Genomic DNA, 27739 nt, shown 5'->3' with positions numbered 1-27739 from the left:
TAAATTTGTGACTGAACTCCTTGGGGGAGAATTATATGTCTCCTGCTCTGTTTTAACCATATTCTGCCATTTATTTCATGTTATAGCAGTCTCGGATGATGACTCAGCACATGTTCACTTTAAGAACACTTTCATAGCAGATTTGACAAAATGTAAAGAAGATACCATTGTGAGATTTCTAAAAATAGCTACAGCACTTGACCCAAGATTTAAGAATATGAAATGCCTTCCAAAATCTGAAAGGGATGAGCTGTGCAGCATGCTTTCAGAAGTGTTAAAAGAGCAACACTCAAATGCAAAAACTACAGAACCTGAACAGCAAAAAAGAAAATCAACCTTCTGCTGGTGGCATCTGACTCAGATGATGAAAATGAACATGTGTCAGTCTGCTCTGCTTTGGATCGTTATCGAGCAGAACCTATCATCCGCATGGATGCATGTCCTCTGGAATGGTGGTTGAAGCATGAAAGGACTTATGAATCTTTAGTGCATCTTGATTGTAAATATCTTGCGATGCCAGCTACAAAAGTGCCATGTGAATGCCTGTTCTCACTTTCAGGTGACACTGTAAAAAAGAAATGGGCAGCATTATCTCCTGCAAATTATAACCAAACTTTTTTGTCTGAGTGACTGTCGGAACAAGAAGTAGGACTGAGTGGAATTGTAGGTTCTAAAGTTTTACATTGTTTTACTTTTGAGTGCAAGGTTTTTTTTGTACGTAATTCTACATTTTTAAGTTCAACATTTGTGATAAAGAGATTGCAGTACAGTACTTGTATTAGGTGAATTAAAGAATACTATTTCTTTTGTTTTTTACAGTGCAAATAAAGATAAAGTGAGCATTGTACACTTTGTATTGTGTGTTGTAATTGAAATCAATATATTTAAACACATAGAAAACATCCAAAAATATTTAAATAAATGATATTCTATTATTGTTTAACCACGCAACTGATCACGCGATTAATCATGATTAATTTTTTTAATCGCTTGACAGCTCTATTATGTTGCTTTTTACATTATCTGGAATCTTGACAAAGTGTCTAATAAAGGAGCGTACAAGGTTTAGAGAGTTTCTTGTTTATTTTCATATAGCCAGCATATATTGTCTTTTAATTTATCTCTATAAAAGGTTATTGGAGTCATTATATCTTGGAGTAATATTGAAGATTGAGGAAAATGAAAGATTGAGAGACTACTGTAAGTTAGTTGATTTTTTGTTATTGTAGTATAAGAAACTACAGTTTGGGGGATAGATTTGTTTCAATATCTATTTTTTGTACCATTACACTTCCCTTTTATCTCACCTTCTGGTTTTTGAAGTTTGTAAAATCTTGATGCAAAAGGCGTTGGCAAATATGAAGCCAAACTTTAAAGGTCAGATCCTCAGTTGTTTTAAACAAGCACAGCTCTACAGAAGTTAGTGGAGTTACACTGATTTACACGAACTGAGGATCTGGCCTAACCACCTAAAATTAAAAATGCAAAATATATTTGAGAGACCAACTGCATGTTTCTGCAGGTGCCATTACCTGTTTGTATCCACATATTTTGCATGTGCAACCCAGGCACCTACAACAACATTTTCAGGCTTTAGAGCATAAAGTTAATATGCTAAATTTATATTTAGGTACCTCTGTAGGTGGCCTAATTTTTCTAGGGGCCGAACACCTAAAGGCCACCTGAAATATCCCTTTTTTACATCAGTGTTATTTTTTAAATAACTAGAAAATGTTTAGTCAGTCAATGTATAGTTATTGCTAGACAGGATAGAATTTTCTCTGTGTTTACGGGGAACAAATGGTTCCATGGAATGAGTGTTCAGTGTAATCAAGTGTTTGGAGTGAAGAGAAAAGTCTAAGAGTGTAAGCACTATCAGCCAGTTTTTGCTCAAAGGGAATGTTAAAAATTATTGATCAGTGTCTCATAGTAGCCTTATTCATCACACTACATTTCTGGAAGAAATCCTCCACTCCAAGAAATATGCATGTTATTGTTGAGTCAGAATCTGGCATTAAAGAAATACCAACATTGCTAATAAAAATGTACAAAGATGTAGCCCCACGTAGAGTGGATTGCAACAGTCTAGTCTGGCCGTGACAAATGCATGGATGACAGGTGCAACTTCTGCACCTGAAAGAAATACCAGAGCCTCCTGGCCATACATAGATGGAAAAAGCTTACCTGCCCATAGCTGCTACTGGATTTTCGAATAGCAGTTGGGAGTCCAGCCAGACTACTATCTTACACATCTCTCTCACAAATGTTGAGCAAACCCCTTCAATCAGTCCGAAACAGGGTTAGAACTCCCAACTTCTGCAGCTGAGCAACTGGGACATCAATACCTAGCTCACCAGTACTATACAGGTCTTCCTAATGAGCTAAAATGGACTAGCAACATTTGCTTAACAAGATGATTGTCATCAATGGAGTCCCATAGCTCATGACATTACAGATTGTACCAACAGTACATAGCACCATGTACAAACTATGTCAGAGATAGCACAGTTGTGTTAGCAAATAAGATGTGCACCAGCCATGTAAGTAACCCTTCAGATCCTAACACATGTAAAGGCTGATATAGTTGTTGTGTAAACTACCGATGATAGCTCCGTGATGAAGTAGCCTCAATGTTCTTGGGTTCTGGGTTGAAATACATCTAATATTTGAAAGAAGAATGGTCTAAAATATATTGGAACATACTCCGTAATAAGCCCACTAGAAGCACAAATTCTTGATGCTCAGGCTTAAAGTATATTTCTGTTTTGGAAAGTAACTATGTAAAAATGGCACATAGGGACTCACCACATCTGTTCCTTGTGTGTAGTCAAAGTGATATCACTTGACTTTCATTATTAAATTGAGCTTGTGCTGCATTTTACTCTTAATAGTACTACACAATATGACTAAGAGTAAATGAACAGGATTTGGTTCCTGTTTGTGCATGAATAAGATAGTTCACTAAATTCTAGCTGCAGGGACCATCATTAATAGCTAAAAGGCAATGGGGCTGTGAAAATGTCATTAAGGGGCAGGGTTGATCAGCTGTAACTGAGAGCCTAATTTGGGCAGTATACATTTTACAACTGGTGTTGATACATGATTACAAAAGAACCCAGACTGATTTTCAGGTCCCAGGTTGAGTTTCCAGGGTTGGCAGTTACAAACATCTTGTATAATGAGCATATTTGTACTTAACATCACTGAGAAACAATAAGCTTACTGCCCTGCAATGCCATTTTTACAGTCTCCTTTCATAGTACAACTGCACTTACAGTGCATCCTACCTAGACCACCACCAAGGAAGCATAGTCAACAGGTTGCTACCCTTTTAGTACTCAAGCCACAAAGCCATTTTGGTAATTAATGTTTTTAAATTGTTGTTTTAACTGAACCTTTATTACGTTGAGCAGCTTACTAATTTGTACTGATGGCAATTGGAAAATACATTGCAAGTGACTGAATCTAGTCAATTAGTAAGAATCTATCATAAAAAAGTAGAGATAATGCATCACAAAATACATTTGGACTTTTACTTCACAAGCAGATCATAGCTTAATTTCAAATACCTATGATACTTTATAGCATATCTTTCTAGTAAACTCTGAATTTGAAAAATTAATGATGTCTTAGTCACATAACCCTTCTATAGCAATTACTATTAAACTTCTGTGGAGAATTAGGGGGAAATCACTGATTTCCATATTTTGAGACACTTCTCAGGTTATACAATCCATGCCAATGCATATGGGAGTCCTAGGCCTGTTGACTGACAGCTTGTTGGGAACCTCAGAAGACTGGGCCTTCAAAGATATGGCAACAAGCCACTAGGCAGTGTTTGTCTAAAGCAGTGGTTCCCAAACTTTAAGAACCTGTGAACGCCTTTCACTAAACTGTCAAGTCTCTGTACGTCTACACTACCGGATTATTCCGATTTTATATAAACCGGTTTTGTAAAACAGATTGTGTAAAGTCGAGTACACGTGGCCACACTAAGCACATTAATTCGGCAGTGTGCATCCATGGTCTGAGGCTAGCGTCAATTTCCGGAGCGTTGCACTGTCGGTAGCTATTCTGTAGCTATCCCATAGTTCCCACAGTCTCCCCCGCCCCTTGGAATTCTGGGCTGAGATCCCAGTGCCTGATAGGGCAAAAATCATTGTCGCGGGTGGTTCTGGGTAAATGTCATCACTCATTCCTTCCTCCGGGATAACAATGGCAGACAATCATTTTGCGCCCTTTTTCCCTGGATTGCCCTGGAAGACGCCATAGCACAGCAACCATGGAACCCGTTCAGCTTTTTTTTTTTTACTGTCACCGTATGTGTACTGGATGCCGCTAACAGAGGCATTACTGCAGCACTACACAGCTGCATTCGTTTGCTTTTGCATGATAGCAGAGACGGTTATCAGTCGTTCTGTACCGTCTGCTGCCATTGTAAATTGGCAGTAAGATGACGGTTATCTGTCGTTCTGTACTGTCTGCTGCTATCATGGGTGCCCCTGGCTGAGGTCGACCAGGGGCACAGAGGCAAAACTGGGAATGACTCCCCGAGTCAATCCCTCCTTTATGGTTTCTAAAAATAGAGTCAGTCCTGCCTAGAATATGGGGCAAGTGTACTAGAGAACCAGTGTATCAGAGAGCACAGCTGCTCCATGTCAGATCCCGCAGAAATGATGAGCTGCATGCCATTCATGGGGGGGTGCCCCTGCAACAACCCCACCAGTTGCTTCCCTCCTCCCCCAACCTTCCTGGGCTACCGTGGCAGTGTCCCCCCCATTTGTGACATGAAGTTATAAAGAATGCAGGAATAAGAAACAGTGACTTGTTAGTGAGATAAAATGAGGGGGAGGCAGCCTCCCGGTGCTATGACAGTCCAGGCAGGACATTAAGCGGTGCGGAGGAGAGGAGCACAGCATCCCGCTGCTATGATAGTCCAGGCAGTACAGAATCTTTTCTTTACACAGGAAAGGGAGAGGGCTGATGGAGCTCAACCCCCAGTTGCTATGATGAGGATAGTTACCAGCCGATCTGTACCATCAACTGGGAATGACCAGGAATCATTCCTATTTTTATCCAGGCGCCCCCTGGCAGCCTCACTTGAGGCCAGCCAGGAGCACTCACGGGGCTGATGGTGATGATGGATAGCAGCCATATTGTACCGTCTGCCACCAGGGAGGGGAGAGGAGCAGATACTGCTCTTCACTGCTGCAGCATCGCATCTACCACCAGCATTCAGTAGACATAGGGTGACATTGAAAAAAGTCAAGAAATGATTTCTTTCCCTTTTCTTTCACGTGGTGGGGAGAGGGAGTAAATTGACGAGCTATACCCTGAACCATGCTGGACAATGTGTTTGAACCTACAGGCACTGGGAGCTCAGCCAAGAATGCAAATAGTTTTTGGAGACTGCTGTGGACTGTGGGATAGCTGGAGTCCTCAGTAGCCCCTCCCTCCCTCCATGAGCGTCCATTTGATTCTTTGGCTTTCCGTTATGCTTGTCACACAGCACTGTGTAGCCTGGAGATTTTTTTCAAACGCTTTGGCATTTCGTCTTCTGTAACGGAGCTCTGATAGAACAGATTTGTCTCCCCATACAGTGATCAGATCCAGTATTTCCTGTACGGTCCATGCTGGAGCTCTTTTTGGATTTGGGACTGCATCGCCACCCGTGCTGATCAGAGCTCCACGTTGGGCAAACAGGAAATGTAATTCAAAAGTTCGCGGGGCTTTTCCTGTTTACCTAGCCACTGCATCCAAGTTGAGATTGCTGTCCAAAGCGGTCACAGTGGTGCACTGTGGGATACTGCCCGGAGGCCAATACCGTCGATTTGCTGCCACACTAACCCTAATCCGATATGGTAATACCGATTTTAGCGCTACTCCTCTCGTTGGGGAGGAGTACAGAAACCAGTTTAAAGAGCCCTTTATATCGATATAAAGGGCCTCATTGTGTGGATGAGTGCAGCGTTAAATCGATTTAACGCTGCTAAAATCGGTTTAAATGCGTAGTGTAGACCAGGCCTCACACACCCCCTCCTAAAAATGAATATTGCCAGGGATTTTCTCCTTTACTGGAGTATAAATTATAAAAACAGTGACCTTGGAAATATAAAATTTGTTTTTATGACATGCTTATTACACACTATTTATTAATTATTACTATCGTTACAGTATTTTTATTACGTTATGAAAACGTCAACACTCTTACAAGCTATGAAAGTGAGATCTTGGATCACTTTGATTAAGCCTGTTATAAGACAAGGCTCCTGTGTTTCATCAAGGAGTATCGTGAAACCAGCATGAAAGTATTTAAGAAGCCAACTCAAAGAGTTCCTCCTACACAAGCATTCAGGTCTTGAGCAGTCCAGGCAAACAACACAGGTTACAACAAAGCTTAAACTTGTTCTTCATAATAATTTTAAAAACAACACTAGCTGCCTATTTAATTTTAAAAACAGCAAAAAAAATCCACCTCCCTTTCCATTTTTTATAAAGAGTCTTGAAGTTTAAATCTCCTCAGTAGGGTGACCAGAGAGCAAGTATAAAAAATCAGGACAGGGGGTGGAAGGTAATAGGTGCCTATGTAAGAAAAAGCCCCCAAAAATCGAGACTGTCTCTATAAAATCGGGACATCTGGTCACCCTACTCCTCAGTGTGATATGTTTGCTTTGATCTGCTTAGCTCTTGGAAGTCCAGGGGCTCTGAGCTGCTGGCCCCATGGTGCCCAGATTTCCTACAGACAGCTCTGTCCGCCATTAGGGATTTTTTTCCCCCGAGAACCCCCTCTAACATTTTGTGAACCCCAGTTTGGGAACCACTGGTCTAAAGAAACACAGTGCCAATATATCCTTTAACAGTTTTCATGGCAATAATATTGGAAATGGATTTCTAGAATTTGAAATAATTAGCAAAAAGGTGACCTGATTTGTTATTCCTTGCAGGGTATTTTGCTCTACTTATAAAAATAGATACCTCTTTCACTCCAGATTGAAAGAGCTTTGGGAGTACACCATTGTCTCCAGGATGAGTGTGCAATTGCTTTAAGTTCTTACGTGGCCACGTCTGCCATCCTTACTTGAGTAATAACTTATTCTGGCATTAGTCCCATTTAAGTCAATGGGATGACACATGAATTAAAGCATCACTCACTGTGACATGGGGGGGGCGGAAAATCAGGCCAAAGTGATTATCCCAAACTATTTCATTTATTTGAGATACATTTTTCTTGGCAGATGATCCCTCACAGATATGCCTTAAAGCAGTGGTTCCTCAATTTTTCCATACTGTGACTCTGTTACGTTTCAGACCTCCCTCTCCTACCCCTCCACAGTTTTGGGATCCTACATCTATCCGGCCAGTGTAAAAAGAGAGATTGGTCTTGACCTCGACCTCTAGAATGAGAACTCGTGTTTTACAGGCACTCCAGATAAAGCAGAATAGGAGAATCTCTGATCTGTTTTGTGGGAAATAATCTTTAACGGGTAAATTGTGAAGTTCTTACTTAGGCAACCTCCTATGGAAGTCAGGGTTTGTCCTCTGACTCCTCAGAGCTAAAATGTGCCTTAAAAGGCATGTCTGAGAGTTGGATGAGATATAGAGGAGCTATGCTGCAGCTGGAACCCCAGGAAGGATTCTGGCTAACTCATTCAGACTCCCTCCTGAGATTCTTAGGGAACATATGATGCAATAACACTGTGTCACACTTTAAATGGATAGTGTTCACTCCACTGCATGCGGCTACACCTCCTCTGGTGAAGAAGTAGGTGGCATTGCCTCAAATTCACCCTGTCCCTTGCCACTAGACTCCATCGTGGCTAATACCACCAGCAGCATGGAACAGTGACTCTACATCACACTCCGATTGGCCCATGCACAAGGCATAAGAGGGAGAAACTCCCTGCACTCTTCTTTACCTCCCATGTTTGTGAACCCACACACAACCTGGTGCTACATTTGGAACAGAAAAAAATGTCCTATTAGGAGGCATTTGTATCTGGGATGTTTTAAAGTGGGCCTGGTCCCACATTGTGAATGGACCTATTGAGACTGATTGAGTCATTTAGCATACAGCAGGTAATGATACTAGAAAGTACTGCAGGTAACAGTGGAGGTCTGAGAATAGGAAGTAAATGCAGGTGAGTAATAGCTAGACTGTTTTAGCTCAGCACTTAGAATTTAGCTTTTCTGGTGCTTTAAGATGTAAATATTTGGCTTTAAGTGTCCTATTTAGGTTCTAAGTGAGATGGCTATTGCAGCCTCCCCTATTTTGAGTCCAATTATATACATATAACATTGTACATTTACAGTAACAAAAAGTATTTATGCAGTTAGATTCCTTGACTTCTAATGGCCCCTCTTCACAAAGATGCACTGTGCCTCGTGTAAAGAAACATAAAATTGGAGAGAGCTGATTAGTTACAACTTTTTTTAACTTGACTTTTTTGTCTTCACATCAAGACTTCAGCATATTTTCTAAGGGTTCAGCCATGCATTATATTCACACTGTGCTCTGGAGGGTGATGCAGAGGGGCATCTAGTCCAGGGGAGCTCCAGGCAGAATTCCCCCTGCAACTACAGAGGTTACAGGGAGAGGGAGCCGGCTGCTACATTCCTTCAGGCAATGCAGCATACTCATGCTGCTTTGCTGTGCCCCACTTCCTCCTTGCCTGTTTGGTGCACAGGGTGCCACAGAGTCCACTGAGGGAAGCATAGGGACTGTATTGTGACACGCTCTTGCACAGGCTGGGGGAGATTTCTTGTGCATTCCTATTCCCTCCCTGTGCACCTCATTGAGTCATACACTCACTAATATTGTGTTCATTAATAAAATGTTCACTCTGGGTGAGATAAAACCATTTATCCTGGTCTTGTTTAATAGTAAAACAAGTGCCACAACATATATATTTACAGTATAAAAATAATAGCATGTAACACACTATAGTTGAAAAGGCAAAAAAGTACTATTTAGTGTTTCCAAATATTTGCAGTTTTCGGTAAATCTTATAGCAATATGTAATTATACACAAAAGTTTACAAGTCAATTTCTCATTTTCTTTTTCTCATTAAGAACTATACAGAATGCATGTTCTAGCCCAGACAGAAAACTCTTTAAGTTAAGATTAATTGAATAGAAATGGAACACAAAATCTGAAAACAAGTCTTTAGAGTTTAACAACAAATTACTTGACCGCTTCAGTTGTGAATTTGTCACAAATTGCTCCAAACAAATAAAGCAATATTGCAGTACAGAACATCTACACTAGTTTAAACCACTATCAAATATTATTGTCAATAGTTTTTCATGCCTCTTAAATGGAGAAAATGATCACAAAAATGCAGTCAGCTAACAGATGACGTAGCTCTGGAAAAGGGGAACTAGTTTACTAGCTTTTTACTACTAACTAAAAGTTGTACATAATACAATTACTAGCTTGTGCTAACTACAGATAGAACAAATGTAAATGTAGTCTATATGGCACATGCTTTATTAATCCTTAATTGGTGAATAACAGTCTATTGTTTGACTGTCACGTTCTATTTGAACGCCAGGATAGTTTTGCAGAACTGTAATAGCAAATGGATTTAGGGGACATAGATGCATTCTCTATAGAGGAGTTCAGTGCCTCCCAGAAATCACTTTTAAAAAAATCAATTGCTGCAAACATTCCATAGCGTATGCATGCTTTTTTTTTTTTTTTGATGGTACCTCATTACTTTCATTTGAGCTTTCCGTGAAGTCTACAGTTCTGCACTTTCTCCATTTTGTTCTCTGAACTGTCTGCTTGGTTTTCTGATAATGAGTCATTGCTAACATTATATTATTAAAATTGTTATGGAAAAGAGGTATGCTTCATAAGCTCTAGATTTAATTAGCACAGTAGAATTAGACAGCATTTTCATGATGGACTTCAGGGGGAAAAAAAGAGATTCCAAATTTTCTTTGAATCAGTCCAAGATATTTTTTAAACTCACTTTATGAAAACAGTGGATCTAGACAACAGCACTAGGAACTTTAGTATTTGTTTAATACCCAGTGTGCAAATTCTTCAAAAAAAAAAACAAGGCCAGTTTTAAAATTTTCACTGCATGACTATGAGTCACTGCATATTATTTGAGGCTGTGCTTTAAATAGCTTAAAAGCTTTTACAATTAATTTCCTGTGAACTCTTTTGAACGGAACCTTGTCTTCATATGCATTCGTTCAGGTGCTACTGGGCTCTGATCCTGACTTGGATCTCTGGACTCTACTAGAATATAAATATTCAATAAGAATAATATCAGTAATAATAGATACTGAGTGACTAAACAAATGTTTTTGTCTAGATAAATCTACCTTATGGCTAATCTACTGAATCAGCTTCTGAACAAAGAATGACACCCATTTTGTCCTAACGTACAAACCTTGTGTGTTTAGTTGTTTAAATGATAAAAAGATTCAGCCTCCTATACCATGCAAAAAGTTATCATAAATAAGCTATAAGTTCCTTCAATTAATATATGGACTTCACACACACACACACACACACACACACACACACACGTATGATGCATGGATCTTAAAGAAGCTTATTAAGAATAATTTTGTGAGTAAAAGAACTATTTGTTGTCCTTCTAAAATAGACATATACATATACATAAGTATCTTACTATTTGAGAGAAAGCTATCTCTTGGTATTAACATGTGAGATATCCACTTATTAAGAAGATATCAAGATTTACTAAAACCCTAAAGAGGATCAAAGTAAGCAAATAAACTGTCATGGGAAGAGAGGGCAGGTCCTCTCATGGATCAGTAACTGGTTAAAAGATAGGAAACAAAGGGTAGGTATAAATGGTCAGTTTTCAGAAAGGAGAGAGGTAAATAGCAGTATCTCCCAGGGGTCTGTACTGGGACTAAGTCCTATTCAACATATTCATAAATCATCTGGAAAAAGGGGTAAACAAGGAGGTGGCAAAATTTGCAGACGATACAAAACTACTCAAGATAGTTAAGTCCAAAGCAGACTGTGAAGAGTTACAAAGGGATCTCACAAAACTGGGTGACTGAGCAACAAAATGATAGATTAAATTCAATGCTAATAAATGCAAAGTAATGCACATTGGAAACCTAATCCCAACTATACACATAAAATGATGGGGGTCCAAATTAGCTTTTATCACTCAAGAAAGAAATCTTGGAATCGTTGTAGATAGTTCTCTGAAAATATTCACTCAATGTGCAGCGGCAGTCAAAAAAACTAACAATGTTGGGAATCATTAGGAAAGGGATAGATAAAACAGAAAATATCATATTGCCTCTATATAAATCTATGGTATGCCCACATCTTGAATACTGTGTGCAGATCTCATCATCTCATCTCAAAAAAGATATATTGGACTTGGAAAAGGTACAGAAAAGGGCAACAAAAATGATTAGGGGTATGGAACAATTTCCATATGAGGATAGATTAATAAGACTGGGACTTTTCAGCTTAGAAAAGAGATGACTAAGCGGTCTATAAAATCACAACTGGTGTGGAGAAAGTAAATAAGGAAGTGTTATTTACTTCCTCTCAGAACACAAGAACTAGGGATCACCAAATGAAATTAACAGGCAGCAGGAAAAAACAAACAAAGGGAAGTATTTCTTCACACAAGCACAGTCAACCTGTGGAACTCATTGCCAGGGGATGTTGTGAAGGCCGAGACTATAACAGGGTTCAAAAAAGAACTAGATAAGTTCATGGAGGATAGGTCCATCAGTGGCTATTAGCCAGGATGGGCAAGGATGCAAAACCATGCTCAAAATTTCTCTGTTTTTCCATGGAATTTAGCTAATCTGTACAGACCCTCCGCTGTAGGTGGTAATTCATGTAAAATTGTGTGCACTGGAGAAAGTGAGTACCTCTTGCAAGGTGCAAGTGACTAACTCTCCCTGAAAATAAAGCACACCTCACAGAACTGGGCACTGGATTATAAAGGGGTAGGTACAGCACATAGTTCAATGTCAACAGGAGATGCCAGTGGCAGTTTTGTATGCTCAATGAATAACACTTTTCATGTCTGGTAATATGGTTCATGAATAATCAGGCATAAAGGATTTTATGCAGTAGAACTTTTTCGTCTACTAGGGGAAGAGGTCCCAGAAGAACTGTTGTGCAGTGATGTAGAATATTTTCACCATACATTTGAATACACTTTCCCCCATGTTGTCGGGCTGTTTACCCATTTCTTCCACACCTGGCTGTGGTCTTAAGTGCTGAAATTTAAATCCTGTCCTTCATTTCTTGTATCAGCAGATGCAGACAGCGGAGAACAGACTGATTAGGGAAGTTACTACATAGCACACAAGCAGAGGCATCAGGGAACAAAAGGGTTATCCAGTAAACCTCAAGAACTGCAGAGACCCTTTACCAACTGGCATATCTCTGCAACTCTAACTACAACCTCAGGTCTTTATAATAAGTTAGTGGCTTTAGATTTGTCCCCAGTGAAAAGGTCTAACACCATCTCAAAAGCAACACATATAATGATAATTCAGTACCACTTAAAAGAGAGAGGTCATGGAGTCAGTTTAATGGACGGAGAGTACATTTTTGTCTCATCCCTAAAGAGCAATTCCTTTAAGTCAACACTAAGGTTTCATTTCATGTTAGAGATGAAGTACTGCTGAGAAGCAAATTTCAGCTCCCAGTTCTGAAAAATTTCTAATCTTTATTAGTGTGGATAAATATATGTTCAAAATAAATTTGGCATGAACACTTCAGAACCCAATTCTAATCTTTTTGTATTTTCTATGCTTGTGTATATGAATTAAAATCACTACCACTATAGCTCAAACACACACATGCAGTACAAAAAAATCAGTGGGTCACAATTTCACTAGCTGCCTCTACAACTGCACTCACAGTTTTACATGTGCAAACTTTTGTTTGTGAATTTTTTCACCCATTTTTGCATGCAAAAAGTTAGTGTAGATTTTGACATGCACATATTGGATAGTTATAGATCTACCTATTTTATTTTGCATCATGCATCCAAGTTTTTCTACATAAATATCACCTGTGGAAAAACTGCACATGCAAAAAACGCTAGTGTACCAAATTTCTGATGCAATTTTCAAGTCACTCATTATCGATGAGTGTGAATGTAAAAATATGCACTATGTAATACTGTAGCAGCAATGTATTGTTTATTCTTCATTAATACATACTTAAATAAGAACTACTCTGCCACAGTTGTCAGAGTATTTTGTTGCCCACCAACCATCTCTGATAAGATACATTTTCTTAAAAGCACTGTGCAGATTAGTTCTAGCAGCTTGTGTCACGCATCAGAAATCCTTTAATATGAACATGCAAAAACTTCTGCAACCAAAACGTTTTGCTACAATAGAAGATTCTAATGACATATGTTAAACCACAAATAGTGTACAGTATATCTAGATTTATTTAGTAATAGTATTGTCGCAGTACAAGGCAGCCCTATTCATGGACCTGGACCCCATTGTGGTAGACGATGTACAAAGATAAAACAAAAAGATGGAATTTGCTCTCATCTAAATTTGTTATTCTGAACATCATCAGACAATACAGTGGCAAAATGCCTGAGTCCTATCTGTGCTAAAACCTCTCCCACTTTTACTTTCAATATAGCTTCAAAGGTCATCATGAATTTTGGATCCTGAAAGTGCCAGCACAGATGCAGCTCAAATGTAGACAGTAAATCTAACCTGTATTCATACCTTCAGATGGTTTGCAAAATTCTTGTCAGTTTTCTTCATTTGGCAAAACCGAAAATTGTTAGCGTGCACATCTTTTTAATGTGTTACTCATGTAGGGCACTCAAAAAGTTTAGTTCCAGATCACAACTTGGCTGTATACCTTGTGCCAAATTCACTGCTAGTGCAAGATGGAGTCAGTGTGGATAAAAATAAATGGTTTGGGGTTTTTTAATTTAAAAAACAGCTTTTTAACTAAAAAAATGGATTTTTTGATAAAATGATTTTTGAGGAAAAAACCTATCTAAAGATAGTTTTAATTAAGATACATTATAGCTCAAAGATATCTCATCATGAAATAGGGATTATAAATTCTAATTCTATAGTATGAGACAATATATTCATGTAATGTTTAAGAAAAGTTTTGTAAATGAGTTCCAATAGTTCATGGATTAGGGACTTAATCTTATGGGATTCCAGGGGCTTCTGGATGGATTATTTAGGTTAATCTTTCTACCTACCCAATGGGACTCAGTGCTCAGTCTAGAAGATACCATCAGAGATGCTTAGTTTTACAGTTCTCCAGAGATAACATGCTTGTTAATAGCAAAAATGTTTTAAAATAAATAAATAAATAAATACTATAGAGAGATGAGAAATAACAGACCTCAACTCTATTGTCCATCTGCAACTTTGTGTACACAGAGTCAATCCCTTCCCTCTCTCTAAAAGTGCAAAGTTTCAAAAAGCTCAATGAAGAGAAGATTGTTGGAGGCGGAACAGATTTGGACAAGGAGAAGAAGTCTGGAGATAAATGTGAGAAGGGAGGGACAAGCAGTAGAAACAAAAGTGAAACTGCTTGAGCAGCATATTCCAGAAGTCTTGAGGTCTTTCGGAGTGTAGCATTCATTGATTTGTGATTTACCATACCATTCTCTCACTAGCAGGGAAAACCTATAATGGCAGCAGGCCTTAAAAGAGACCCAGTTTGTGAATATTTTAATGAAGTTCCTCTACCTGTGGGTAAGACAGGCATGTGTGCAAAATGCAAACAGTGTAACAAAGAAATGCAAGGCCTGGTTGCCCGACTGAAACATCATGAGGAAGCTCAGGAGGAAGCTGTGTTGAAGATGATGAAAGGAACATGTCTGAACATGCAGGATCTTCAGGTTGATAAACTTTTTTATTTCATACTTCTTTCTTAAGGACTGCCTGTCTTTCTTCTGGAGTATTCTTGAATTCTCATGTTTGAGCAAAAAATATAGTTGTTACTATATGGCATTATCATTTTAGAAGAATAAGAGATTCTGAAGACTATCCACCTTCAAGATCACCATCATTTTCTATAGTTTCAGAGTTATCTGCCGATGATAGTGTTTCAGTCACATCATGTATGTCACATGTATATCACCACAGTATATCACCTGTAGCAAAAAGAAAAAAAACATCTCTGTCATCCAGAAACAAACCATAGATAAGTTTGTGATAAGAACCAGCAGATTACAAAAAGAGGTAATTGACGAAAAAATTGCTCAGTTTGTTTATGCAAAAAAACCTCTCCTTTCTGTATGATTGAGAACCCAAACTTCATTAAGACCAGGATTCAGTCCCCCAACAGAGCAGATGTCACAGGCAAATTGCTGGATAAAATGTATGAAAAAGAAATTGAGCAGTGTGCAAAAGATCTAGAGGGTGAAATTATTAACCTGAGAGTCTTGATGGGTAGAGCAATGTCCACAATGATCCTGTTGTATGTGCTTGTCTGACAACAAAAGGAGGGAATGTCTTCCTTACAGAAACAATTGATACCTCAGGAAATGCACACACAGCAGAATACTTACAAAAAGTAGCAGTAAAAGCTATAAAAAACTGAAAAAAAAATTCAAAATGTCTAGTATGCAGCTTGGTAACAGACAATGCTGCAAATGTATCCAAGATGAGAAAATATTTAGAAGAGAGTGAAGAGAGTCCCAAGCTAATACCATACAGTTGCAGCGCTCATTTGATGTACCTCCTAGCCAAAGACTTCAGTGTTCCAGAAATAAAGGCTAATGTTGTTGAAATTGCAAAATATTTCCGTAACAACCACTTTGCAGCAGCTGCTCTGAAAAAAGTGGGAGGAACCAAGCTAACTCTCCCACAAGATGTGCGATGGAACTCAGTAGTGGACAGGCCTAATCTGATGACCGTTTGTGAACAAAATCGTGAAAAAATAGACGGCACTGTCACAGCCAAAGTTCTCAACATTGGGCTTAAGAGAAATGTTGAACACATGCTTAATACCTGGAAGCCTATTTCTGTAGCCTTGAACACAATGCAGGGAAATAGCTGTTTTATTGCTGATGCTGTTGAGATTTGGAAGGAACTGAGTGAGATCTTAAAAAGAGAAATATGCATTGACAGAGTTAAATTACAAGCATTAAAAAAACAAATGGGACAAGCACTATCTTCAGCTCATTTTCTTCCAAATATTCTCAATAGTCAGTACCCGGGTCAAACCTTAACTGCTGAAGAAGAGGAGTTGGCTATGACATGGACATCCAGCAATCATCCCTCCATACTGCCAACTATAATAAACTTCAGAGCTAAGGATGAACCAGAATGTATTTCTAGATTTGATTTAAAATAAACACCATTCAAGAAATATATGTTTGCTGATGATGTTTTAAAGAAAGTCACACCAGTGAACTGGTGGAAGTCACTTAAGCACTTGGATTCAGAGACTGTTGAAGTGATAATCTCACTTTTAAACAGCAGTAGTTTCTTCTGCCCGTGTAGAAAGAATATTTTCTTCCTTTGGACTAATTCATTCCAAATTGAGAAATCGTTTGGGACTTGAAAAGCAGGAAAGCTGGTTTTTCTTTTTCAGATTATGAACAAACAGGAAAATGAAGGTGAAGATGACTGAGTTACCTGCAGAAGCCAATATTTTTAAGTTTCTCATGTTGACTTGGCTGACATAGTAGATTTAATTTTTGTGGGTTTTTTTTTAAAGATTTCATTTAACTATTTTAGTTAAAAACAATTTTAACAAAAACAAACATGATATAAAAACTTGAATGTTTAACTAAATTAAAAAATTCATATGATTGTTTTGTTAAAATATTATGTTTGCTGTTGAAGAAAAAAATTCAGAATACATAACGTTGTTTCAGTTAAATAAAACAATTTAAATGTCTGTCTGGTGATGTTCTCCTCCTAATACAGCATGGCAAGAAAATCTTCCAAATATTAATAATTAACCTGTTGAATTGGAGATAGTTCACCTCCCCACTTATGAAATCATAAGTATATGCTTCAATTACCTTTGGTAAATGAAATACCAACGATCATTCATTTTCTGATATAGCTGTAAAACTAATCTGAAAACTTTTCAAAATAAATCACTTAAAAATGTATAGTGTGTACCTTCTAAAAATGAAACCTACATCTATCTCTGAGTTGGGAAGAATATGTATTAAGGTTCTAACAACCAACAAGCATGCAATTTTATGTAGAAATCCATGATTAAATTGAGTCTTCCTGACTAGTGATTTAAATCATGATTTAAATCAATTTGATTTCAATCAAATCCACCTGGCTGGGGTGAATTTGCCTTCTTGTCTTTTTTGATGTGTTAGAACCAGTCACCAGCTCTTACACCAACATCAGTCTGATACGCTAATGAGTGCTTTCAGTACACATAAGCGCACGCACGCACACACACAGAGATGTGCAAATAAAATTGATCTTAACATGAATTAAATAAATTAAAATAAATAACGGTTAGGAGAAGTTATCCATCCTGGGCCCAAATCTAATTCAGATTTCAGTTAAATACTAGAAGTATTTAGCTTTTCCTTGTCTGTCATGAGAATATCTTTGGGCCTGAGTCTCATTTACAATACAACCACTCTACTCTGCTCTGGCAGCATAAGAAAACTTAGAGAGCACTGTGGCTAGAGCACTGTCAATTAAGTCTTGGAAGACCTGGGTTCTGGTACTCAACACAACATCAAGCTGTCACTGCTTTAAAAACTACATTGTACAGTACTTGCAACACAATTCTTCATTTAATAACTTTTTTTGGAAGGAGGCTCACAGACATGCAGTTTAATTGTTTGATCTTTTCTCCTGACTTCTGCTTAGATTTTAACTAGTATTAAGTTAAAATGGCTGATGTCTTATTTTAGTATAAAACATGGCATCTGCCCTCAGTATGAGTCATTCGGGTTTCTGAGGAGGTGAAGAGAAAAGGATCTATTTAAAATGCTTGGACTACAATACCTGTGCTGCTTAACAGGTTCCTGTGCGAGTCAACAAAAAGAGTTTTGCTTTTTACAGTTACCTCATTGTGGTGATATGGTGTCGGAGATAGTGAAGATGTTACACTTTACAAACAATAAAGGCATTTCTTGGTCTATAATTCTGTACTAACAAATAAAAGGGTAATGAAAGCAGATCAGCATCGAGATATATGCAGCATGCATACTATACAGTATATGGCATTTAGAAGTCCTTCAGGGAACAGACAGGATTTATTTTCTTTTTTGTTCTTGTTTTTCTTACTTCTTGGATTTGTATAATTTAATGTATTTCCCAAATTTGATTTAAAATTAAAAACAAACAAAAAACCTAACTTCTGTGCAAGTATAAATGTAATGGTGTCAAGGGGAAGAGATTTTTAATGATTTTCTTATCATCTCTTACATGATCATCTTTGGATCTGCTCCTTGTCTTTCACTACCCTTTATCTTAATGTATCTTGTTCGCTGTGCAGGTAGCAATCTTTAAATCTTTACACTGATTTCATTATATACATTTCAGTGCTGGCTGGGATTCTTAAAGCAGGCTGATGAAGTTAGGCACCTAACTCCCACTGACTTTCAGTGGGATTTGAGGGCCTAATTCCTTTAGGCCCCTTATAAAGAAAGCAAACTTTCCAAATAGTTAGTCAGATATTAAGCCATGGCAAAATGACACATGCAATGTGGCTATACTGGGCCACATCAGATATTCAACCTCACAGAATGAATGGAATCTACACTAGATCTGGCTGGAATGGGTGGAGGTAGGAGCAGTGCCAACCTACTCTCCTTCAAACCTCTGAAATTCATACCCTGGTAGCATCATGCAGTTGATTCTCCATGGACAGGATTGGCTGTGTCAGTTTTGAAAAAAGGGAAGTACTGGGGAGATATCAGCACTGTGTGATACCATCTTCTGGCAAACCTGCAGCGTTTCCACTGGAAATGTCAGCAGGATTTAACACTGACATTTTCAGCATTAGCTTCCACTCTATGCCTTAAAATGGAGTGAGAATAGGGTATGGTAGTCTGCCAATCGAAGTAGGCTACTCAATGGGATATGTTGCCAGGGGACAAGGGCATGGATCCTCGACTAGTACTGAGGAAAGTAAGGGACACTGCATGAAAGCCCCAAGGTCCATATCCCTAAAGATCTTGGTTCATCCATATAAATGGAGGACTGTGCCTCTTTTAATCTTTAGCAACAGATATTTAAATAACCTGCACAGAATTGCTCTTGTGATGTTATCTGAATGTAGCAAAAAGTAATCAAAAATCTAATTTCCAAAGGGGAAAAAATGGGCATCTGGGTGCAGATTTGCCACCTAAACTAGTTAGTTAGTTTTATTTGGATAGTTTATACTGTAAATAATCAGCAGGATTTCATACTGACCTTTCTTTAAACATATATAAATGAGACTTCACTAATCAAATAAATATTAACACCACCTGATAAAAGAATCAGAAATATGAAGAAACATGCTGAAACTTCTACTGCATTTTGTGAATCTAGAGAAGATCAAAAGTTCTCATTGGGGGTCTGATCCTGCATTAATGAAGTCGATGCTTTTGACCTAAATGGCTGCTAGCAAAGGTCCCTAGTGAGTAATAATATCTGATTGATGAAATAAAAACAACATTACCATTATGGACTATCATCTATGATATCTGTCCATACTCAGTGGCTATCTTTCCATTGACTTCAATAATCTGTATATCAGGTCCATAGACACTAGATCAGAACCAATAAGCTCAATGGGAATTTGGACAGAGCAAGAAACACAGGGCTTACTTAACTGTAGACAGTCTTAACATTCAAGCAAAACTGAAGGCTACAGATCGACCACAAAAGGGTTGTAGAATATTAGAAAAATTAATCTCTGAGATCAAAGTAGTTCTTTTTTAATTCTGCCTTATCCCCTACCCAAGTTTTTTAATTCAGAAAACAAAACAAAATGGAGTTGCCACCCTTCTGATGTTTTTCATAAAGCTCCAGCACCTGGAGTCATGTGATTACATTTTTATTTAAATGAAAGCTGAGATTTTCACGTAAGTTTCTAGTTCTCATGGTTGCTGAGAAAAACTTGAAAACATGAACCCTAAAGACCAGGGTTTCTCAAACAGGGGTAGCCGCTTGTGCGGGGAAAGCCCTTGGCAGGCTGAGCTGGTGTGTTTACCTGCCCCATCCGATGGCAGCCACGATCGGCTGGACCTGCAGACGGGGCAGGTAAACACATCGGCGTGGCCCAGCCCGCCAGTGGCTTTCCCTGCACAAGCGGCGATCCCTGTTTGAGAAACCCCACTAAAGACTCAAAAAGACAAAGACAAAAAGAACCCAAAATATATTTTAATGTCATGATTTTAAAGCCAATCTCATGACAATTTTTTAACTTCTTTTTTTTTTTTTTTTTTTTTTTTTTTTTTTTGAGTCCTGGCTCATGATTTTTCAAAGCTTAGGGGGTGGCAATAGTGGAATTTAAATGTAAGGAATTCACCTTCATCTCTGTTATTATCATAAGGATAAATTTAAAACTTGGCCTGTAAACATGCACACAACCCCCACATTTTGATTTGAAAACTGGATATTTGGGAATTGTATGCCTAATTACTTGAATTACATGTACAAATACCTACTGAATACACAAATACCCAAATGTAGCATGTGATAATTTAGAGGCTGCCACTGAAAACTGGATCTATAGTTAACATGCTTAGTACCAGTTATTCTGAATTTAGTACAGGTGCATCGTGATGGACGTAAGAAGCAATGAAAAGCTGACCAAAAAAACCCACCCCACACAATACTGTTATAAAGAAGGAAAACAAATTTAGCATCAGACAAATGCAGCAGGCTGCAACAAATGAAACCAAAAAGTCGTGTTTCAATTTTACTACCCTACAAATAAAACTAAGGGCTAGATTGTGACTTCGATTATATGCCCCTGCAAGGCTGTAAGGGAGAGTAAGAATACCCCTTCCCTCACTGCCTAAGCTTCCTAAGAGTAGGTGGGCAAAGATTCACCAGAACAACTAAACGAGTACAGAAGTTGTTATAATCTACTGCTGGTGTAGGCCAGTAGCAAATTATTGCCCACTGTAGTATAGGGGAAGAAGAGAGGGAACTGTGCCTCAGAAGTGTAGCCCTTAAGTACAATGCCTCCCATGGAAATGAAATGGGTGGTGCAGTTTACATGTCAATCCCTTTTCAGAGTTGTACTTAAAGGTCTGATTTAGTCCCAAAAGATGGAAACAATTCCCTAAATTCAACAACTGCCTGCAGAATGCTGTTAAAATCTCGTATAATCTGCTTATGGTCTGACATGGATTCTCCAATAAGATCTAAATGGATGATGACGCATAAGCATTACCTCTCCTCTAAACATATACACATAGCTTTAAGTTTACATATGAGAGTAGTCATGTTGATTTCGTTGGACCACTCCTGTAAGTAGAGTTAAGCATGTGTGTAATAGTGTGCATAGGATTGGGACCTAAATTTGGTTACACTCTCAAATTGCTACACAAAAAAGTATCCACCTGTTTCCATATCAGTTTTAAAATTTTTCTCCCACTCAAGACTGCAGTGTGAGTGTGGTGACCAAATTTATTAGATATCATTGCCAATTAGGCATTGCACTTACATATTTTTGCAACATGATTTTAATGTACTTTAAAATGTTTTAGCATTCAAATTTTGTTTGTGGTGTCATGTTCCGATCCATTATATCTGGAACTCTTGTCCCTTGATCTGAAAAAGACTGATCATATATTTGTTTGGGTTTTTTTACGATCTGGTTTACATAGTGCTTTTTCTATGGTTTATCCACATTAACTGGTTTGTTTTTATGCCTAGTAAAGCACTTTTGGGTGCACTGCATGAAATGTTTTGAATATAAGAATGGAGTATATTACAATATTATAGCATTTTTTGTTTTGTTTTTACTTTAAAACTGCTGAAGGCCAACTATTTTAATCTCATCGGTATATATTACAAGACTAAACCACAGGTTATCTAAAGGCTAACATCTATTTACTTCCTATCACGATTGTTGACTGTGTTGTCAGTTAAATCTACAAATAAATAAAACATCTATGCCATTATCACAGTTAAGATAATCAGTAGACTTTTATAATTTGAAACAAATGAGTTTCATTGAAACACTTAACTGCTGTTAGTTGTTAGATTATGCAGTTTTACACTGTTTTATTACATGGATTTATTTTTCTAACAACATGAACATTTATAATCACTCTATATTAAATGTAGGCTCTGTAACAGAAGCCATTGAGATCTTCAAGGACATCCATTACTACAAGCCATTTTCTCTTTCATTTTTTTCCATTAATTCACAAGTTGTCAAATTGTTCACCTGTGGTGTAAGTAGAATACCAGAACCCTTCAGTATTTTGTCTCCATACATGTCTGTTGTCAAGAAAATGAACTAAAAAGTCAAATATATTTTGAACTATAATTTGTTACACAACCTTTTCACTGTGTTTGTGATGAAATTTTACTATAAAAAAGCCATAATCCACAAGAAATTCACAGGAAAAACAGATTATAGATAGCACCTGTAGTTTTAGGTCCAAAAAAATTCCACCGCAAGAGAAGATCCCGTGCAATATAAACCCTAGCCATTTTTAAATATTGCATTTACGTTGTCCATCTCAAAATGGACAATGTGCAAAAGCTTAAACTGGGATAGCAATAAAGTCTGGCAAAAAAAAAATGACCACTGTCATCACTGAGCAAAATATCTGCCCATTTCTCTTTTGCAAATAATATGTGGTTTATAACTGTGGACTTAAAAAAAAAGCAAATTGAGGAAAGGGCATATATTTTAATTTGCATATAATACACATGTACAGTTCCAGTCAACATAGAAATATTGCTCACTGTACTTGGAGTTGTTCCAACATGGTTTACATCAAACTGTCCACTGGTGACATTTTGCCCTCCTCCTCGAATAATTTCCACATTTCTGATGTGCGTTAATGAAAAATACTAACCCTATGCCAATACACACATACAATGATAAAAGCTTTACTTTTTTGTTTCATTTAACTAATGGCATATGGAATGCTCAGCAAGGCACATGGTACTAATTAAACACTGTACAAGTCCCCCAGATATGCAGTATAGCCATGAGGTACCCAAAGACTATTTTCCTTCAATGTACATTATCTATGTATTGATTTGATGTTTTGAATGCACAAAAGCCCTGGGAACTAACAGTGTTTAATGATGTGGGAACTGCACTTCTGTTCTTATCTATGTGAATGCCGCAGTTGCTGAGGAAAAAAAATTCAGAGAGACTTAATGAACAGGCAAATTATTAACTAACTATGATGGGTTTTAATTTCATTCACACATTTATCCTTTGTTTTTATACTATTTTTAAACTTTCTTTTGACATTTACAATACATTTTTATCTATGAGTGAGTATTCCAGACAGCAAAAAAGTTTAAGATCTCATCATCCTATTTTTAATAGAAATGCTAAACATCATAACGTTATACATTTTGATGACATATAAAACACAACTGATATATAGGCTGTTTAATGCTAAAGCTATTTTTTTAAAATATCCCAACATACTGGTTAAAGCATGTGACCCTAGCTGCACAGAGAGAAATCTTTGCATTGTTCCAACATTAAATATTGGTTAGTTTTTGAGAATTCACCTTGATTTAAAAAAAAAAAAATCATTTCTTTCATCTCTTTTCAATCAAACTCAAACTTTTCAGTTTCTTCTAGCATGCTTGTGGTCAATCAATCTACATATTAGCTCAAGAAAATAAGTTGTATTTGTTCTGCTTCATAATTATTACTTTTGATTGTACTTGTAACAGTGAATTCCAAAAGCCAGTAACTGCATGTTTCTGATGATGTCTTAAGCAGAAAAAAAATGGATTAAGTTTCATGAGCTAAAATGAGGACAGTATATGACCTTTTGTTAACCAGAATATTATCATTCAAGAGAACAACAGAGACCCGCTACTTTAACATCCAACATCCAGGTGTCAATTTTACCAAGAGACTTCTTGCAGAGTACCAGAAAAGCAGTGTGCATTCAGAAAGGTGATACTAATTCATTTTCCTTTATGTTGCATGGTAAGTTTGAGACTGACAAAGAATTACAGTACTTTTTAAAAAGGGTTTTGAACTGTACCTCTTGTTAAATCTATCATCAATCAAAAACCTACTTCTCAAAACTCCAATTGTTAAAAAAGTGCTCTGTTTTATATAAAACATTGCTTACCTCATGTTATTCTAAATTCAATGTAGCTTTAACTCATTTAAAACATTGTGGATTAAACTTTATGCTGTAATTTTTTACACACTGAATAAACTGAGATAAAAATAGATCTGCATTCTGCTTAACACTGTTACATAGTAATTTAACTCTTAAGCATCAGAGCTGCTACATATGTAAGAATTTGTGATTTGAGAGGGAATTTTAAACAGTATAATTATTTTTATACCTACTGTATGCTACGTTTGAAAACATCAACTGGAATCTTCCATGACAGAGATACTGCATGCACCCCCTTCTTACCAAAGGTACCATCCTTTTTACTGTACATTTTAAATGCTTTCAAAAATACAACAGTATTAGCCTGGAATTTATGGTTCACTGCTCTGGACACAAAGCATAAACTGAAAAGAGAAATAAAGTTTAAGGTAGCCAAATCCCTGTTATGTAAAATGAGTCTGCATTTTGCCTGCACTACTGAGATAAATATTCTTATTTATGGAATGAGACAAAACGGTCATCTGTGGTTTTCTCACTGTGAGATTGCAAATACAACTTTACTTCAAAGAGAAGTGTGCATTTTTAAGTGATCTGTACTTTGAAATATGGTGCATGATAAATAGGTCTCACGTAAAGGTGTTTCTCCTTCCTCCTGTATTACAGATTGCACCAGACATATTGAAAATCTATGTATCAGAGACATACATAATATACCAGATAAAACCAAAAACCTGAATTAAGAAAAACACTGAATGTAAGAAAAACAGCTTTTTATCTTGAGAAAAAAATCTACATAGCTGTAAAACATGCTAACTGATAGAGCCAATTTGCCTGTCTCCTCTTCTCTAATATAACAAATTAACACTGCTTTCTAATCCTGTCTTTCTACATTTACATTCCATGCATTCCACAGGAAAAAAGAACATACAAATAGAGATCCTTTCAGCTTCACTAGTCTGTCATCAAAATCTGCTCAGAAATTTTCATTGATTAAAAGAAGAGAATGGAAGGAAAGCAGACCAACCTTCACAACGTACGTCACACCAGGTCCCAGGATCTTCTCATTCGAGTGCAGCCACCCTCGGGAGGGTTTATTGACAAAGCTGCTACTTTGATTCCAGTCTTCACCTCCCAGGTGCATTTCCTCTGACCGTGTTTTTTTTCCTGTATTCATCTTGCTCATGTCCTGCTGAGAACACGGAGTGGCAGAGACAAGGTTACATGTGTTTTCTGAAGCCCCTGCTGCTGAGCTAGAAGCACTCGAGCTTCCCTGCAATTTGGAGACAGCAAGCTCCTTCACTGCAGAGGAGAGATTTTTGATACCCAAAAGGCTGCCTGTGTTGGAGAGTTTCAAGTGGGACACCTTATGGATGAGGGTACAAAAGGTGGTGGGTCCATCTTCTTGGTCTTTGCGGAGAACTTCAGGCGAGACCAGGTATGAAGGTGCTGTTGAGGTCGTAGCAACTGCTGAGACTTTGCTGTTCATGGACAAATTGTGAATAAGATCATCAACTGATGTCACTGAATCATTCCTGAAACGGTTATACTTGGTACGCTGAAGCATGCCCTTCTATCTGGTTTCCTGCATATGTTCTGGCAAATCTGATGCCAATGCAGGAGATGCCTGCACTAACATAGCAGGCGATTCATAATAATGAGGACAGAGAGTAAATTTTGGCTTAAAAAGAATAAAAAGTATAAGTGCAAAAAAATTTTAAATAAATGTATGGTTCCACGTTAAGGTTGGGTGAAGTAACAGTTTTCTATGACAGAGATCCCAGTCCTGCTTAGAGCTGCCAAGTCGCTCACAGCAAAAGCATGACTCACACAAATGAGAAGGACCCTTTTCAACAAAAGGCTCAGTGAACACTGCAAATCACTTCCTGTAGCAAAAAAAATATCCACCCACTTACAGCACACCAGCACCAATCAATTCTCAAATTTCCTTTTCCTGTCTTCTCAAACAGATATTTCCTTCCAATCTTTAATTTTCCCCCTTTTTGTTACCAAATACAAATACCTCTAAATATCTGTATTAACTTTTAAAAAAATACTCCACTCTATTCTTCTGTTAAAACGTTCTTCCATATCACTTATTCGTCAATCTGTTTAATTTAAAAAAAAAAAAAAAGGTCACAGTTAGGTATCAGATATTATAACAATGCTTCAACATACACAAACAAAACAGTATTCAGATATCTTGAAGGCTTTCAGAAAATCCTGACATACAACAGCATTCAAAAAATTGGGTGGACATACTACACTAAAGAATACACTCATTTTCTTTCACAAAAGCAGCCTAACAGCCTTAACAAATACCTTTGTACCAATGCCGTTTCTCACAAAAACTGTTACATCACAGTTTTTGTACAGAAACAAATCCTTCTGCCCTATATTATTCAAGAGCAAGCTTTTTCTGTTTTTAACGCAGTATTACATGAAGTACCTGTGTCTGAAGAAAAAAAAATTCTGATGTACGGCAGCAGGCTTATGAAATATGCCTTCATTCACTGTTGATCTTCACTCTAAAGCAAAAACTGTAAAATGGATCTTCAGTACAGGCTTAGCTCTGAAAAATTAAGAAATACCAAAGGAATATTCAAAAGTCCTTATAGCACCATACTGATGCCCTGCAGTAAAGAATGTAAAATGCACTAGCTCCTGTGAAGCATAAATGCCAGTCAAACACACTTAGGAGGAATAAGAAAATAGGAATAAATACTGAAATTTGCATCTCTTTTCCCTTTTATTGTAAAAATCCAAAATGTACAGTATAATGAAAATACAATGCAGATTATAAACCATATGGCTCTTTTTTGTCAGTTGGATTTGGACATTATACTGCACTGTAAGAAAGCAAATTCAGACAAAAGAAGTTTAACAGTTCAAGTTCTCTTAAAAGAATCAGTATAGCTAAAGCATATTTTTGAAGGAATTATCTTGAGGGATTCCCTCCCTTTCCCCATGACTAATGCTGCAGTACATGAAGTACAAATACACTAATAGCTTTAAATACAGGTATTTAATTAGTATAATTTATGACACATTAAGTTAAGTCAGCACCTCTTATCCCAGCAGTGATGAATAATAGAAATGTCCTGTTCAGTGTAAAAACAGATTTCTAGTGATCTGCGGAATAACCTTTCATCACCACACTGCAAACCTGCTACAGTATCCACACAGCATTCATTTTTCTCTCCATTCTGCTAGCATAGCAACAGCAAATATACACATCATAGATTATTTCTACTGTTCTCTAATGCACAGAAAACCCTGTCATTTCCAAATGGCTCTCTTCATAAGAAGCAGATAAAAAAAAACCTGCAAAATGTGAATGAAATTCTGTGTATGTGAATGAAAGGACTGGCTAGCATACCAACATTTCTGTGAATGAAGCAAGGCCTTGCAGCCTCTGCCAGGCAATCCCTTGGGTGCTAACCATCACAGCCAATAAGAAACAGCTTGGATGACTCATTCAACAAAGGCTTGCTAA

At 37.5% G+C, this 27739-nt stretch overlaps 1 protein-coding gene across 1 annotated transcript in view; it reads right to left on the bottom strand.

Moving 5' to 3' along the window:
* The window catches only part of SHC3 (SHC adaptor protein 3), an 84618-nt gene extending 58483 nt beyond the window's left edge, over nt 1–26135 (bottom strand). The window contains exon 1 of the mRNA XM_050946067.1: nt 25271–26135. Within this exon, the coding sequence (XP_050802024.1) occupies nt 25271–25810 (540 nt within the window). The 5' untranslated portion in view covers nt 25811–26135. The remainder of the gene's footprint in view (nt 1–25270) is intronic.
* Nucleotides 26136–27739: the final 1604 nt, after the last annotated feature.

This window comes from Gopherus flavomarginatus, chromosome 3 (genome assembly GCF_025201925.1).
Source record: "Gopherus flavomarginatus isolate rGopFla2 chromosome 3, rGopFla2.mat.asm, whole genome shotgun sequence".
NCBI classification, from domain to species: domain Eukaryota; kingdom Metazoa; phylum Chordata; order Testudines; family Testudinidae; genus Gopherus; species Gopherus flavomarginatus.
This window is presented reverse-complemented; position numbering and strand designations above follow the sequence as displayed.